The sequence below is a fragment of the Sceloporus undulatus genome, chromosome 3 (genome assembly GCF_019175285.1).
Source record: "Sceloporus undulatus isolate JIND9_A2432 ecotype Alabama chromosome 3, SceUnd_v1.1, whole genome shotgun sequence".
Taxonomy (NCBI): Eukaryota; Metazoa; Chordata; class Lepidosauria; order Squamata; family Phrynosomatidae; genus Sceloporus; species Sceloporus undulatus.
In genome coordinates, this window is record NC_056524.1 from 199,287,434 (window position 1) to 199,303,853 (window position 16,420).

Sequence of the window (16,420 nt, forward strand, 5' to 3'; positions counted from 1 at the left end):
TTTGGAAACAGAATGCTGAACTAAATGGACCTGGTGTTCTTTTCAGTTACTAAGGAATTGAACAGACTACCCCTTTCAGCGCCGGATTAGGGCTGCAGCAACCAAATGCTGTGGCCCCAATCTGGCATTTCCATGGTGCAAAAAGGAACCACAAAAATGGCTACTTTTTGCGCCATGGAAAGGGTGCCTTTGCCACCATGGCGGCACTTTCTGGCACTGTATTATGTGGACGCACCTCCAAAGGAGTACCATGACACCGCCCGCCATGTGGTCGGGCACAAGCAGTGACAGTGGCATTGGGGCAGGCATTGTGTGGATGCCATGCCCCCCCCCACTCTGCAGTATCTCCAGTCTGTTTCAGGCCCTAAGTTCTCTTTTATGTGACATAGCAATAGCATTTTTTAATTCCATTGTAACTGCCATGGTATTATCTATGGAACCTTGGGATTTGTAGCTTGGAGCAGTGTTTAGAATTCTCTGCCAGAGAGTTCTATTACCTCATGAAACTACAAATTCTAGGATTCCATATGACACAGCTGTGGTAATTTAAGGTGGAACAAAAGTTATTTAATTGTACACTGTGAAAGAAAGACTGAGGTCCCATATCATTCAGCCAATAAACTACCATGTCATTAAACCAGGTGGACAATGGTGGGCAACTTCACAGGGGCTGGGGACCACTTTTTACCCTTATATCCCCCGGGACTTCCACCAGTATGTACACCATGTCACATCATTTGTGGTTTCATTTTTGTCCCATGTAAGGTTTTGTGGGGTTCTTGGATTCTGGGGGCCAAGTGGTTGTGTTTTGCAGCACTTTAAAGTCTGGGGTCTTTTGTGGTGTGACAAAATTGGGCTACATGCAGGCCTGCAGGCCACACTTTCCCCAACTTTTCATAGGGCCTGGAAATGAAGTGATGCCCTTAAATCAGCCTGTCTGCTTTGGGCCATAATTTCTTCAATACTGATGGAAAATCAAACTTTAGGAACCAAAATTTTACCTGTGTATTCCCATTACATTGCCCTTAGTAAGGCAGCTTTTTTCCTGATGGCTACATTTTCCAACTGGAAATCATATGTAAACTCATGAAAAGATGTTTAAAGCATGAAAAATCAATAGGAAAAATGAAGTGAATAATTTGTGAAACAATGCACATTTATATAAAATAAATGACAGACACCCAGGTTGAAAAAAAAACCAGTTTTAATAATAGTAATTACTATGTAACATGTACATTTAATATTTGTATATGACAGGTCAAATCTTGACTGACCACTGCAGATCTAATGAAAGTTAGAGGATTTTTACATAAATAATATAATTAACCAAAAAAAGTAATGATCCAAACTTCAGCATTATCCAGAGTTTATAAAAGGGGACTACAAGCATTTCCTAGCCATTATAGCTAATGGCCAATACTGGCTAAGTTATTCTGGACATTAGGGTACAGAAAAGTAACTTTTTCAAGCTCTGGCTGGAACTTAATAATGGAAGGATCTTAGTAAAAAATTTAAACCACATTAAGCACTTAAAGCCTCAACGACTTTGTCCAGATACAGTATCATCAGGAAGTTCTCAGGCTGGCTGCACTGCTAGGTCCTTTGGGCAACAAAGCCTCAAAGGGAACATCATCAGTTACCTTTCCTAGTTTAAAAAATGGGATGGTGAATCTCGTAAAACAGGGAGATTGCACAGACACAAAGAAAACAAAGATAATGGCAAGGTCTGTGTTGTGTTGTGTTGAATTGTGCATCTGTGTAAGACAGACCTAGTGAAGGTTCTAGGCAGGCTAGGCAGGCTTTCACTATTGGATATGAAAATAGGAAAACTGCCAAAAAAAAATCTCTCTACAAAAGGAAAAATTATTTGTTTACAGATGCTAGACACTCATGCTAATGAAACAGCCAAAAGAAAAGATACAAAATTTGTGGTGAAAAACAGACTCCTTGTTTGACTAGCAGGAAAAGTACAGGGTGATAAATTTAACAACAAAGACTTAAAAAGCAGCGTTTTCCCTAAATACCATGAAGACTTGTTTCTGTGACATTTGAATCAATCCACCATATGTTACTTATTTGTGGGAAGATTTTTTTGGTAATAATTTCTGCAACAACACAAAAGTGGAAATCAGTTAATTGTCAGAGTGCTCCTTGTTCTTCATTATAAATAAAAACAACTGGAGATTAAAAACAACTAAGTGTGGTATTTGGTAACATATGTGGACACATGCAAAATTTATGGAGTGGTGAGCAAGTGGCATGCAAGGCCAAGGGAAAAACATGGGGCATAGTGCTATTTTTATTCCTTTGCCATCCATCCTGCTTAACCCACTATGAGCTGATTCTTCGAGTCCTTCATCCTCAACCACCTACAATCTTGCCTAAAGCAGGATCTCTAAATAGATATAAGGATTTGGGCATAGAGTCAGCACAAAAGTGAGTCTACTTTTTCCTTCATCACCATACACTGAGATCCATCAGATGGGAAGAAGGGATTCATCCTCCCTTTGACCATGAAACAACATTCCCCAACAGATATGCATATGCTGCAAATTTTTATATACTTTTATATACTCTTTAATTTTACCAATTTTGTACAGCGCTGTGTATAATTACAGCGCTTTAGAAATGAAGTTTAATAATAATAATAATAATAATAATAATAAATGGTTGGTACATCTAGGTGAGAAATAGTTCATACCCCAAATATTTTCCTGCAAAGATAAAGGATATTTTCCCCTCTATCCTCCATTGTGAGGCAACAGTGCAAGAAATAATTATATAATTATAATGGTTATATAATAAAGAAACAATTTCTTTTCAGAGCAGTGGTGGGAATCATTTTGCCATACAGCTGTAATTGGATTGCTATTATTATTATTATTATTATTATTATTATTATTAATTTCCCACCTACCTCTCAGTACAGGGACACAAGGAGGCTAACAAAATTTAAAATTTGAAAGTCCCAGGAATCATAATTAGCATAAGCAATGGTGAAGAGAGCTGAGGCGTGCAATTCAACATTGCTGAGAATGATGCATAATTTCCCATTTCAGTTTAGATAAAGAGTAATGTGCCACTTCCAAGTGACTTTACTGCCAAAGGGTTATGCTGCATATTACAGACCCTGAAGAGGGGCAGTCATGATACTGAGTCTATTTCATTCATATGACAGATGAATTATACAGAACAACAATATGTTGTCTCCGGTTATCTTCTGGAATGTCCAAGAGGAGAGGAATTTCCAACCAACTATCTAGTGTGCATGCAAAAATTGCCATTTGCCCAACTTTACTGTATCTTAGAAGGTATGCTTTAAAGCAAGGGAGTTTCCTTTTTAACTGGAGATGAAGTGCAGGCACATTTGTTTGGAATACTTAAAGATGGGGAAAGAAAGTGGGAAATGCAGGTCACATATCTTCACTGTTTTCAAATGTTTAAATGGCCATCCTTCTCCAGTTTACAGATTGGCAAGGTAAGTTTTAAATCTTGAGACTTAGGCATTTTAATTCTGGCATGATATGGATATCACACCTGACTTCCTATTGCCTATGGTGGATGTGAAGATCTGTTTCTCTTCACTGCTTGGTGTCTGTCCTTTTCATAGATTGCTGTCCTTTCATCTTTCAGCTTTGTATTCCCTGAAACATACTTTAACAAAGAGGAACTGAGGGTGTGGAATCACCTGCCTCCTGTCTCAGCAATGTCCTCCACAGAACTACAAACTGCATGAAAGTCACAGAACCTTAAGGGAGTGGCATGTGTATAATGTGAACCAGGGATCACTCTCTGAAGGGCAAAGTAGTTCCACCTGTCTGCTAGTATATTGTTTGTGCAGCAGTATTGTATGTGCAGAATAATAGAATCTTCCCAACTAAAATGATCAAACATGATAAATGTTAAGTTAAAAGGGCATACCATCTGCAGAAATTCAATTTCCATTTGAAGAGCCGCACAGACATTTTCCATTTCATTTTCTTTGTAAGTTTCCAATTCCTTTTTAAGCCTGTGCCAACATTTTAAAAGAAAACAAAACACCTGATATAGTGAGGCTGTTGGCTGCACTGTCCTCTTCACAGCACCTCTAGTTTTTAATTTAACCTTGATCGTGTTAGCCGAGTTCCAGCAAACTCATATAAACTCCCCAGTACTGTGTGGATCTCATGTCAATATCTAGTTATAAATCATGACCAAAATTTGCTCCACTGCTTGCTGTGATGTGAACTATACTATCCAACACTGTGTAAATCACTGGATAGTGCCAGAAATTGTTTAGTGAAGTGAAGAAATTAGATAATCTCTATGGAAAATAATACACAGCTCTGCAAGACAAGCTTGAGTTACAAGACTATAATTTTCCTCTATGGATTGTGTGGATATTATAATCTATGGTAGAATTAAATCCAAATCACAAAGTTTTTCTTTAACCTGCACATTTGAGTCTTGTTTCCAGAGCTGGTAATGTTCTCTGCCCATTGATTACTTTCTTTCTCAGAGGTTTCCATGCCTCTGTTTCCAACTGCCAGTAAATTAGGTCATGCTCTAGCATTTTATGGCATTTTATGGCACATATAATAAGTAATGGGTCAAAATATGCCAGTAGTATGGAAGCATTTACTTTAATGAAATCTAGGACACAAATTCATTCATAGTCATTTTCCCTAACTATTTGACTGCTCTAACCAACAAGCATCTGCAGTGTGTGATCTCCTATTAGTGTCAGTAATCTATCTACATCTATCCTGGGTAGCATCTTGAAGATGTGTCCAGTAACATAGGCGGGATACAGACCGCCCAAAAAGGACGGTCTCCCACCGCCCTGGTTTGCTCTGCAGGGAAGCTGCGGCCTCCAGACTGTGGGGCTTCCCCACGGAGCAAAAAGAACCCTTAAAAAGCGGGTTCTTCTTGCGGCACGTTTGTGATGCCGCAGTGCGCCAATGGCACACTTGTGGTGTCACAAACGTGCCGGGACGTGCGGACACTAAGCGTCCATCATGTCAAAATGGCAGCGCCCATGTGTACAGGGCGCTACCATTTTGACGCCCCCGTCACATGCTAGGGGTGAGGCCAATATGGACGGTGCACCCTCAGCCAACCCCTAGCATGTGATGGGGCGCCCTATCCGCCAATATGTATAGCACCATAGTTTCTCATCAATGACTGGACTTTTGTGCCTCTGCCTAGTGTGTTAGCATCACAGTCCAAGCAGAGGGTATGCCTTACTGTTGTCACAGTAGCAAGAACAGGCACAAGTATGTATTATGTATTAAGTATTAAACAGAAGCCAAATATGTAGAGTTAATCTGTATCTGTCATGCCAGAAGACAATCTATGCTATTTAATGTGTATCACTGATGATAATGCTAAACACACACACATTCAGAAATATCAGTGGAAATGCTAAAATAAACTTTGAGGGATAATCCTTTCCTTGCAATGATTCTCTCTCTCTCTCTCTCTCTCTCTTAATTCTTACATGACTATCATAGGGCCTAAATGATTCAGCATTTAGGATTTTCTAGGGCCTCAATCCAGGTGCTGATCCCAATTATAGAAAACATATTGACTCATATGCTAAATGGTAGGGATCACTAACAATAAACAGAATTTACAGACAATGTGAGAAACAGATTTGCACTATTAAGCATAACGGACCAAGAACCAGATGAACTATGGTCAGAAGCCAAGGACAGAATTCAGGAAGACATTATCGGTGACCAAAATGAAAGAGAAGAAACAATGGATAACAGATTAAACACTTCAAGGGGCTAAGGAAAGAAGAGAAGCAAAAGAAAAGGGAGACAGGAACAAAGCCAGAACCATTAATTCAACTGTTCTATAACTAATGCACAAAGATTAAGAGGACTACTATAATAAACAATGCAGAGAAATAGAAGCAAGTAATAAAAAAAGAAGAACAGGAGACCTCTTCCACAAGAGCTAGGAATTCAAAGGGAAGTTCAAACCAAGGTCCAGGATAATCTATCAGAAGAAGAGGAACATACTACGAGATCAAGAAGAAAGAAAAGACGTTGGGTGTAATACACAGAACAGCTGTATAAAAGAGATGAAAAATGAATGGCTCATGGAAGGAAAACCACACAAAGATGAATCCCAAATTCTAGAAATCGAGGTAAAAGCTGCAATAAAAGAAATTGGGAATGAAAGACCATAAACAGATGATATTCAAATTATGCCAACAATATGGAAAACAAAATGGTGGCCAATATTCTGGAAATGATCAATATATATCTCAATCCATTAATTTCCCATGCAAGCAAAATTAAGTTCAAAATTCTGCAACATAGATTTCAATCATATATATAGAGAAATCCCAGCGGTGCAAGCAGGGTTCAAGAAAGGAAGAGGCACAGGAACCATATTGCAAACATATTATGGTTAATGAAACACACCAGGGGTTCCCTACAGACAGTGGATTGCTAATTAAAAGACACACATCCACCACGCATATCCTGCCACTCTGAGGCCATGCCATTCAACAACAGACCAACACAGAGATTAACATGTAAATCACTTCCTCCCAACTAAGGGTCACACAAATATATATACACCATATACTTCCATGCCACCAAGCTCTGAAGATGCAAGCCACATATGCAGGCGAAACATCAGGAATAAATTCTTCCAGAATGCAGCCACATAGCCTGGGAAACCCATAGAAAACTATGGACACTGGCTGTGAAAGCCTTTGGCTTCACATCAAACAAAAAATGACTATGAAGGATCTACATAAATTCAGCTTAGACAATGAAGAAATCAAAATAGTTAAAGATTTTCCATAACTTGGATCAAACCTTGATCAGAACAGAGACTGTAGCTGAGAAATAGGAATGGAAAGGGCAGCTATGAAAGAACTAGACAAGATCCTAAAGAGTAAAGATATACAACTAAGCAATAGTTAGACTTCTCCAATCCACTGTATTATCCATCACTATGTATAGACATGAGATCTGCTCAGTGAAGAAAGTGGATAAGAAGAAAATCAACTCATTTGCGATGTGGTGCTGGAGAAGAGTACTGGGGATGCTGGGGATAGCCAAAAAGATAAACAAATGGGTCCTTGAACAGATCAAGCCTGAGTTCTCCTTGGAAGCCAAGATGAATAAATTGAGACTGTCATTCTTTGACCACATTATGAGAAGTCATAACTCATTAGAAAAGACAATAATGCTAGGAAAAGTAGACAGTAGTAGAAAGAGAGGAAGCCCATACATCAGATGGGTGGGCTTAATTAGGGAGGACATGGGCCTCAATCAACAAGACCTAAGCAGAGCAATGGAGGACATGGGGTCTTGGAGATGTCTCATACACAGGGTCAGCATGAGTTGGGGTCAACTCGAGAGCAGTTAGCAATAACAATGATCACTAAGGCAAATGCTGCAGTTTTAATGAGTGTGCTCCAGTTGGGTCTAGTAAGTAGATTAAGGCCTACAATAGTATTTCAGTTCATCTAAAATAGATTAATTATACTGTCTAAATATATGATTTTGCTCCATACTGTATCATACCACTGGTCCATCTACTACTTTAACACTGACTGTGAGTAGTTCTCAAGAATTTGAGGCAGAAGTCTTTCCCTTCCTATCTAAAAATGCCAAGAACTGAACCTAGGCACTCTGCATGCAAAGTATGTGCTAACCACTGAGCTGTGGCCCTTCCTTGAAACTGCGTGTTGCAATTGAATATTGCTGGTAGCAGGAAAATGTCATTCAGGGAAAATTGCCTGCCATTACTGATCTTTTCCAGGAATCCCTGATAAATGTCTGAAGAATGCTGGAGTTCTCTGAGAATCGCTGTTCCATAAAACATCATCCACAAGTAGAAAACAGTGTCCTTTAATTTATGATTGTATTACATTGTTATAGAAACGTTAGTAAGGGTTTTCCATGGAGGATAAGAATTGAAGTAATTCAAAAGAGCAAGAACCCATATATATTGCAACCCATTCCATTTTTGACTAACAGAAATGTTCTGCAGATCAATAGAGGCTGCATGCTAGACAGGTTTTAACTACATCTGCTTGAAAAAGCCAGAAAGAATTTCTAATGTTTTGAATTCAGCAGTAGGTGTCCAATATCTAGATATATAGAAAAATACAGATGTATAGAATATATGGGAATAGATGGGAATAATGTGATATGCTATTTAAAAAGATGCATATGTAAAGTGTAGAAAAGAGACATGTTTTAAAAAGTAAGCTTTCCATAAATGTGAATAATTCCATTACATGCAATGAAAGATTTAATACAGGAACTTACAATAAGCAGGGTAATTTTAATGGTAGTATGATAAAGAAAGCCTACTAAACTTTAGGGATTATGTTCATTTTATTCTAGCTTGTTCAATACAGCCTCTGAACTTGTCTCCAAGTTCAGGATCGAACAGTAACCAGACAGCTCATTAAAAAGTCTGGCCAGTAAATAATGAAAAAGGAGCAGAAATGGTGAATGATACTCAAGTACAAGTGTCTTTATATGGAACATGTTCTACAAGGGAATAAAGGAGTTCTGAAAAGTAGGAGTCTACATACTGGATACTACCCATTATATTTGCTTAAGTGGATACTTGCTGGACCAAGAAAAAAACTATTTCAGATCTTTTAATGGCCCACAGTATGTGCAGCAATAAAGTTATACTGCAGTCCTTGTCATACCTGCCAAGAGACTGTAAAATAGAAGATAAGTGTAAAGTTGTGTTAAATCCATTCATGGTAATAGTGGAGCAATTTCTGGGGTCATCATAGATACTTTGAGATTGTAAAATTAGCCCATACAGGAAAGGGTGACCAAGTTGTTGCAATACTGGATCTGGGCTGAGAATTTCTATAAATTGGATCTTAAGGGGATTCAGAAGTATGCCTTGTATATAAACAATATTTTACTGCTTGAGTGTGACATGGTCATATCTCTTCCGCACATAATGGTTATATTGAACAGAATGCTGGCATATAGCCTTGAATTACCAGAAGTAACTTATTCAGCTGAAGAGTTCACTAAAAACTAGCTTCATACGTGCATTTCAATCTGTATTTATTGGTGTATGACACCTCTATTTACACAATATGGCATTGTCATTATTTTTTTACCACCACACATTTGGGTTACTGTGCCAGCAAAAAGCAGGCATATGTGTACCTTTTGTTGGTTAAAAAAAGAGTAAAAATACGTTACACATTGTAGCCACAGTGGAATGTCTGTGGGGACTCACTGGGCAGCAGCAGCAAGGATGAACTGACCAGTTGCATGCTGCTGGAAGTGGTGGCACTCAGGGAAGAAGAAAATGTGAGATGCTGCTCATCCTGGCTACAGTATGGGAGAAGGATCTTACAGGGCTGAGGAGGCAAAATGAAGAGAAGAGACAGGAGGGAGGGGGAGTGAACAAGATTGGGTGAAGGATGAGCTGCAGGGACAATGATGAGAAGGAAGCAGGAATGGCAAGGTGGAGGAAAAAGAAGAGCTTGAGCAACACAAGGGCTACTTGGGAAAGCCAGATTCTTTTTCCCTTGACTGCAGCAGAAAACAAAGAGGAGAAGGTGTGGAAACTCTCACAGTGTTGCTAGAGGCTGAAGGGCTGGGTGAGGGAGAAGGAAATGCTGACCCCAGTCTGCAGGGAAGGGGAAGGAACCAGAACAGCAAAAAGGCAGCAGTTGATATAGGGAATGAAGGCAGCCAACAGCAAATTTGAAACAAAACAAAAAGCATTTTAAAAGTATAAATAAAAAAGTTTAAAAGCAATTAAACAATTTAAAGTTTAAAACATTACACATTAAACATATTAAAATATATTAGTGTTGGTGACAATCATTGACTGAATTATCTACAGAGTTTTCAGGCTGAATTCTTTCCAAGGCCTACCTATAAATGCCAAGGGTTCAACCTGAAACCTTATGCTTGCTGACCATGTGGCCTTACCAGTGAGTTGCAGCCCACAAACCTGTTGTTTGATGTAATTTTGCATCTTATTTATTCAGGCTGCATCTGCACTGCAGAATTAATTCAGTTTGACACTGTTTTAACTGCTGTGGCTCAGTGCCATGGAATTCTGGGAATTGTAATTTGTTGTGGCATTAGAGCTCTCTGACAGAGATGACTGAAAGTCTCACAAAACTACATCTCCAAGAATTCCATAGCATTGAGCCATGGCACTTAAAGTAGTGTCCAACTGGATTATTTCTGCAGTATGGATGCAGCCTCCATCAGAAATGGCTACAGCAGGATAGCCAGAAGAATGCAGCACCTGTGTGCAGCTGTCTCATTACTGTAGCCAAGCCCAAGACCCCTCATGTACCAGTTACAGAATGTAAAAGCAGCCCTGCTATATCAGACCAAGGCTTCACCAAGTCCAGTCCTTGGTTTCTACATGCTTCCCCCCTGCCCTGAACGTTGTTTCCCAGACTCAGAAAAGTGACCAATTTTATCATCTTGAATCATTTGTGACACCTATGAGCCACCTATGGAAGAATATGATCCATATTCCAGCAATCTGAAACTGTAAGGATTTAGACTACTAATTATATATCAGACAGAAATTATGCTTTTCTCTCTGAGTTTGCAGAAAGTAAGAAACACTGTTACTTGTTGTTAGTCTCCTCCAATAACTCAATTCATGTTTATACAAAAACAAAAACCTGATAATTTCAATATGGTGGGCCTATTATACTCAGAGAAGAGGGAATGGCTGTGTGGTTGCATGCTATGCAATGAAAATGCTTAAGTAATGAAAAAAAGAATGCAGATTTATCATTAAGCCTCTAGAAGCAAGGAAATATTTAGAATTGTGTTTAAACTGAAATTGGATAGTACTTTAATATTCTAGTAAACTGCTCCTTTCCATGCACAGGCTTTGAATCTGAAGAAAATCTACTCTGGCTAGTTCACTGACATTTAACAACTTGCATCAACAAAGAAAATGCACATTTCAGCAAAGATACTAATTGCCAAAGACCATACATAGTGAGTTAATGTGTACATATTTCAGTAGTACAATTAAGATTAGACCTTAGACTTCAAAGAGTAGTGTACATAGAACAGTGCTGAAAAAAGCAAGTAGGAGCCTTAAATCCAATAAATTTTCTCCTGATGCAGGAGAAAATAAATATTCCAGAAAGTTTCCACCCAGTATTCACACATCTTGAAATGTTCCAGGAATTATTTACACAACCCCTCCCCCCTTGCAATTTTTGTACAAAAAGTCCATGTGCTGTTATGAAAACATTTTTGTGAAAAATTGTATAAAGAACATTGTTGACATAAACAAACTTTTTATGCAAAACAACAACAACAACATGTTACCAGAAACAGTTTTAGGAGTGAAAAGCATACACTTTTCCCCTCACAACACCATTTTTGTACATAAAACCCCACATATATTTCTAGCATTATTTCCACAAATATTTTAGGATGTGAAAACTGCAGAAAATTCCCTGCATTATTCCTCCTGAACAAGTTAGCCAATTTTTCAACTAGAAAATCAATAGTAGTTAACTGTTTCCATCCCATTGAGGGAAATCTTGAAATTGGTATGATGTGTTCAACCCTATTAATGAATAAGATTTAATATTCATATTTGAATCAGTTGATCTCTTATCTACCCAGAAGTTCTTTTGGACTACATTAAGTGGTCTTCTGAACTTCCGTGGATGCAGACTACAGTATAGTACGGGTAGGTAGCTAAACCAGGAACACCCTCAAATGTTTCTGAGCATTAACATTTAGGAAAATTGACAGTACTTCAGAACAGCTTGATCTTAATACTCCTTTCTTTCTTTCTTTCTTTCTATAGAATGAGTTGATATGTTTCTTTATACCTACACTTATTCTTAAGGGACATAATGTCTTTCTAGAGATACCATCCATTGCATCAGAATACCATATCATATTATATTATATTATTCTATTTGTTCACATGAACAGCAAAATGCTGATATATCACACAGGTATAAAGTTTTCCTATTTCACTACATTCCAGTTCTCTCTATTTTTTGACCAGCAAAAAAACCCCAGGAAAACAAACTTAAGCTCATCTATCCATAGCTTATCATTAGACATTGTTGACCTACTGCCTCTTTAGTAAACTGGCCCAGATATCCAGGCTGTGGGCAGTTTATATTCTTACTTATCAGATGACTCTGCATATATATATATATATATATATATATGCACCTTTCTGCTGATTCTCACCACAGATTCCTTTTCCAACAGGAAAACAAACTTATTGTTCGTATGTTGATTTCATTTCCTTGGACACCTGTTTGTTTCTCCTTCTTTAGCTAACTGTTCAGAACTGGTCTTGACAGCAAGACTTATTTAAAATCCACAACTTCAGCAAGTAAAACCTATCAGTTTAACAAATAACAAGTTTAAACATACAAATTAGAAAAAATAATAATTTAAATTTCAGTTGTTCATTTTTCTCAACGAACTATTTGTTTCAGCAATTAGTTATGTTCAACAAGATTTATTTTATTTTTGCTATACAAATTTATGCATCCTGGCATGCTGAAAGTTTGACATTTGCTGATCCAATATAAGATACAATTACTCATACCATATGCATCTCATTACTTTGAATCTGCTATGAATGTTATTATTATTATTCTTTATTTATATAGCGCTGTAGATTTGCACAGCGCTGTACATAAAACAATAAATATATAAGAGTAAACCTGCCTATGGCGTACAATCTAAGAAATAATAGGATAATACATATAAAATACATAGCAATATGTCACTTAGTCTGAAATGTTTCCACACCAAGAGTGGAGCTGAACATGCAGGCCCAGAAAAAAAAAAAGCAGTACAGTAGTCTGGATCTGCAGTTGTGAAAAAGGGTTACATGGCCTCTGATCTCGTCACCTAATCTTCAGAATCTATTTGCATTTTACCAACACTACTGAAAAGTGTCCAATGAATTTAATACAGTCTACACCTACATGTACAGTGTGCCCGCATCATACATGGGCATGCCTTATACGGCTTACAGCATACACTGGAAGTCACGCCGGAAAAAACCCTGGTGCGGCCCAGAAGAAGTAATGGAACGTGCACCCACGGCCAACTGTATGTGTGTAAGGAGGCAACCTAAAAGACATGATAAAGGGAGGAACCTGTTTATATGAAAACATAGCTTTAATGACTTGTGAGTATTCCTGGTTTTTCTTCAGAGTTGGTACTATACCTAACCAGTCTGATTTCACTATGTAACAAAACCTTTTAACTGATTATTTTTTAAAAAGGAAAAGAACATTAACAGAATGGATAAAGACAAAAGTATCTGACTTCATAGTTGATATATGTAACTATCTAGAGACTAATATCACTTGTGCTTATACCTATTGAAATCTACAGGGAATGATGGATGCACCAATAACTCTTCCAAAGTAAGTTTCCTCTGCATGCATTTATGGAAGTTGAATTACTCCCAAGCAAATTTCCAATGCAGACTTTACCCTAGAGCAAATTTTTATTGCTGGATTACCAACCTTGAAATTGGGGTTCATAATCGAAACCCTGACACAATTCTAACTTTAATAGCCCCAATGGGCATTGATATAAAAAGTTTTAGGAAATCAATGAGCAGATTGTCATTATAGAAATTCATTCTATATTTCAGAGATTATTCCAGAGATGGATATTTGCTGCTTATAAAATTTAACATAAAATTAAATGGAAAATATTTGTTCAAAACCAACAAAAGCATAGCCTTAGGCAATCTATTGTTAATATGAAGGATTTGTAAGCTCTAGTAGACATATTTCCTGAATGATTTATGTGAATGCAGTGTCACTTTTTCTTTCATGGTTTTAATAATGAGCTTTCTTTTGCTATAATACAAAATGTAAGAAGCAAACCCAGTTCTTTCAGATTAGTTAACGAAACAAAACCTTCAAATATTAAAGCATAAACCAACTACATACTATTTCAATGTGATTTCCAGACATCTGAAAACAAAGATTCATGCTCCAGAAGGAGCAATTCCACCTTCAAAATTTCTCTTTAAAATGGACTGACAGAAGAAAAATGGTAAAAAAACCAGAGTGCACTAAAAAAAGCTAGCTGAAAACAAGCACAGTCACTTCAGATTATGATTTGCTGAAAATCAGGATTTAACCTGTTAGATCAGGATTTAACCAGAGCAGAGAAGATGAAAACTCTGGGCTGTTATAAAAGACAAAATAATTCAAACATCTGCCTAATTATGGTTTCCGACTAATCTGCAATAAAATAAATTTGCATATCTTGATTATCCAAGCTGTGTTTGTATCATTTTTTCCAACTATTATAATAATTATATTTCAGTCTTCTAAAATAGTTAAGTACTATGTACCGGCAAATACATTTCCTCTGCAGGGGAATATACTTAAGGGCTTTAAAGAAGCAGTGGACAAAAATTCTTTTATTGAGGACAGTGGTTCTCCAGGGGTAGCCTTTTGAGAGCCACAGGATGTTGTTGTTGTTGTTGTTATTATTATTATCCTTTATTTATAAAGCACTGTAAATTTACACAGCGCTGTACATACAATCTTTTAGTCAGACGGTTCCCTGCCCTCAGGCTTACCATCTAAAAAGACACGACACAAAAGGAGAAGGGAGTGGTGGTGGGGAATAGGATTAGGTCCAGCAGATCTTCTCCACCTTTAGATACAGCTAAAGCTAAAAAGTGGACAAAGTAAAACCTCTCTCTCCTTCCATCTCTGCTACCCACACTTCACCTCACTTTCTCTCTTTTCCTATGTTTTTACTCCATACCCAATGTGCAATTGAACAGATTGCTCCTGTCAAAGATCTGAAGTCATCACTAACAGTAAACTTCTGAAATGAGGCAGAGGGTGGGACAGAACTGGCATGCAGATGCTGTACATGATAAGCATATTCTCAGTATCACATTTGACACATATAGCACAAATCTGTTTAGTGGCTTTTTTCTACTGCCCAAAAGTGCGAAAATTGTTCTTGATTCCAAGATGTCAATATGATTCAAAGACATAAATTTCACTATGTGAAGCAGTTCTAGCACTAAAGCCATATGAGGAAAGTAATGTAAATCAAAATGCCCAGCTCAGCATCCAATATCTGGAAGGCTTCTCAAGAGCAGATCTTTCTTCCTCTCGTTTGGTGGGAGACAAATTGTGAGTGGACTTGCACGGTCCTTATGTTACTTCAACAATTGACTGTAACAAAGAGACTGCTCAAAATAGCCTAGCTTTAAACGTATGAGACTAAATTCAATTGTTAATCCCAACTAGAGTAGACACACTGAAGCAATGGAATTTACAAAAGTTTTGACAAATGTCTCATTCATTCAATGGGTATGGTTTAGAAAAGACTAACATCTGGATTTCACCCATGAAATGATTAAAAAAAAACAGACAGAAAAAAAATCTATGCCCCTTACAGGAGAGATATGACAAATCAGATCATACTAGAGGCACTGTAGCTGGTACTAGCAAATGAAATTGACTGGTTCAGACTTGTGAATCTAAAGTAAAGTTTATTCTCTGAAGAAAAGTACAGTAATTGGTATCACAATAGCACCAAAAGCTTTAGAAACAGGTAACTAGAATTGATGATCAAAATATTCCTATTTACTTGAAAACTTTTAAGATCCATCAGATAAACTTTCTTTAGAAGAAAACTATGCTTTATGACACATTTTCCTTTGACTTTTATACTTAACACCTTGAAGCTATGTAAGTTGTTAAAGCTGTTTTGAAGCTGGTGACTAGCATGCTGAGAATACAGCGAGATTCTGCAAATGATTTTTCAGGCCAGGAAATAAGGCAGTATTTTGTCCTGGCACATGATCATATAATCCAGTAGGATAATGGCCTTTCTTCAAAGCATACTACATTCTAGTTTTAAGGCTTTGTGGATCTGTGCTGTCAGTGGAGTGCATTTTGTTACTATAATATTGCTTTCTCACAAGCAGGACACTTCAAAGCCCCTGATCCTTCATAGTGACACCTTGCCCGCCAAAGCTGTTGTGAAACTGTAAGCATTTTAGCAAAATATGAGCTAACATTGAAGCTTTTTTTTAACTGTTGTTAAGGATTCCTCAACGAACAGATATTTTTAAAAGGACTTGCTTCTCTTTCATACTTAATAAATCCTTTTGCCCCTATTAATATGACTAGGGAAAGGGCAAAATACATTCAGACACTGTATGGCTTTTTTATTAATATAAAATGTAGGTTAGGTCTGTCTTGTACAAAGTCATGTACTGTTAAGTCACTCTTTCTAAGAGAACTTATGCACAGAAACAGAATGTAAACATTTCCATGAAAGTTTTTTGTGGGTTTTTCGGGCAATGTGGCCATGTTCTACAAGAGATTCTTCCTGACGTTTCGCCAGCATCTGTGGCTGGCATGTTCAGAGAATGCTTGCCTGGAAAGGAGTTG

At 37.5% G+C, this 16,420-nt stretch overlaps 1 protein-coding gene across 1 annotated transcript in view; it reads right to left on the bottom strand.

The window, feature by feature from the left end:
- Nucleotides 1-1,204: 1,204 nt before the first annotated feature.
- CCDC172 (coiled-coil domain containing 172) overlaps nucleotides 1,205-16,420 on the bottom strand; it is a 53,550-nt gene continuing 38,334 nt past the window's right edge. Inside the window, exons 8-9 of the mRNA XM_042456203.1 lie at nucleotides 3,922-4,009; nucleotides 1,205-2,105 (exon numbers count right to left, since the gene is read on the bottom strand). Of these exons, the coding sequence (XP_042312137.1) occupies nucleotides 2,073-2,105; nucleotides 3,922-4,009 (121 nt within the window). The 3' untranslated portion in view covers nucleotides 1,205-2,072. The remainder of the gene's footprint in view (nucleotides 2,106-3,921; nucleotides 4,010-16,420) is intronic.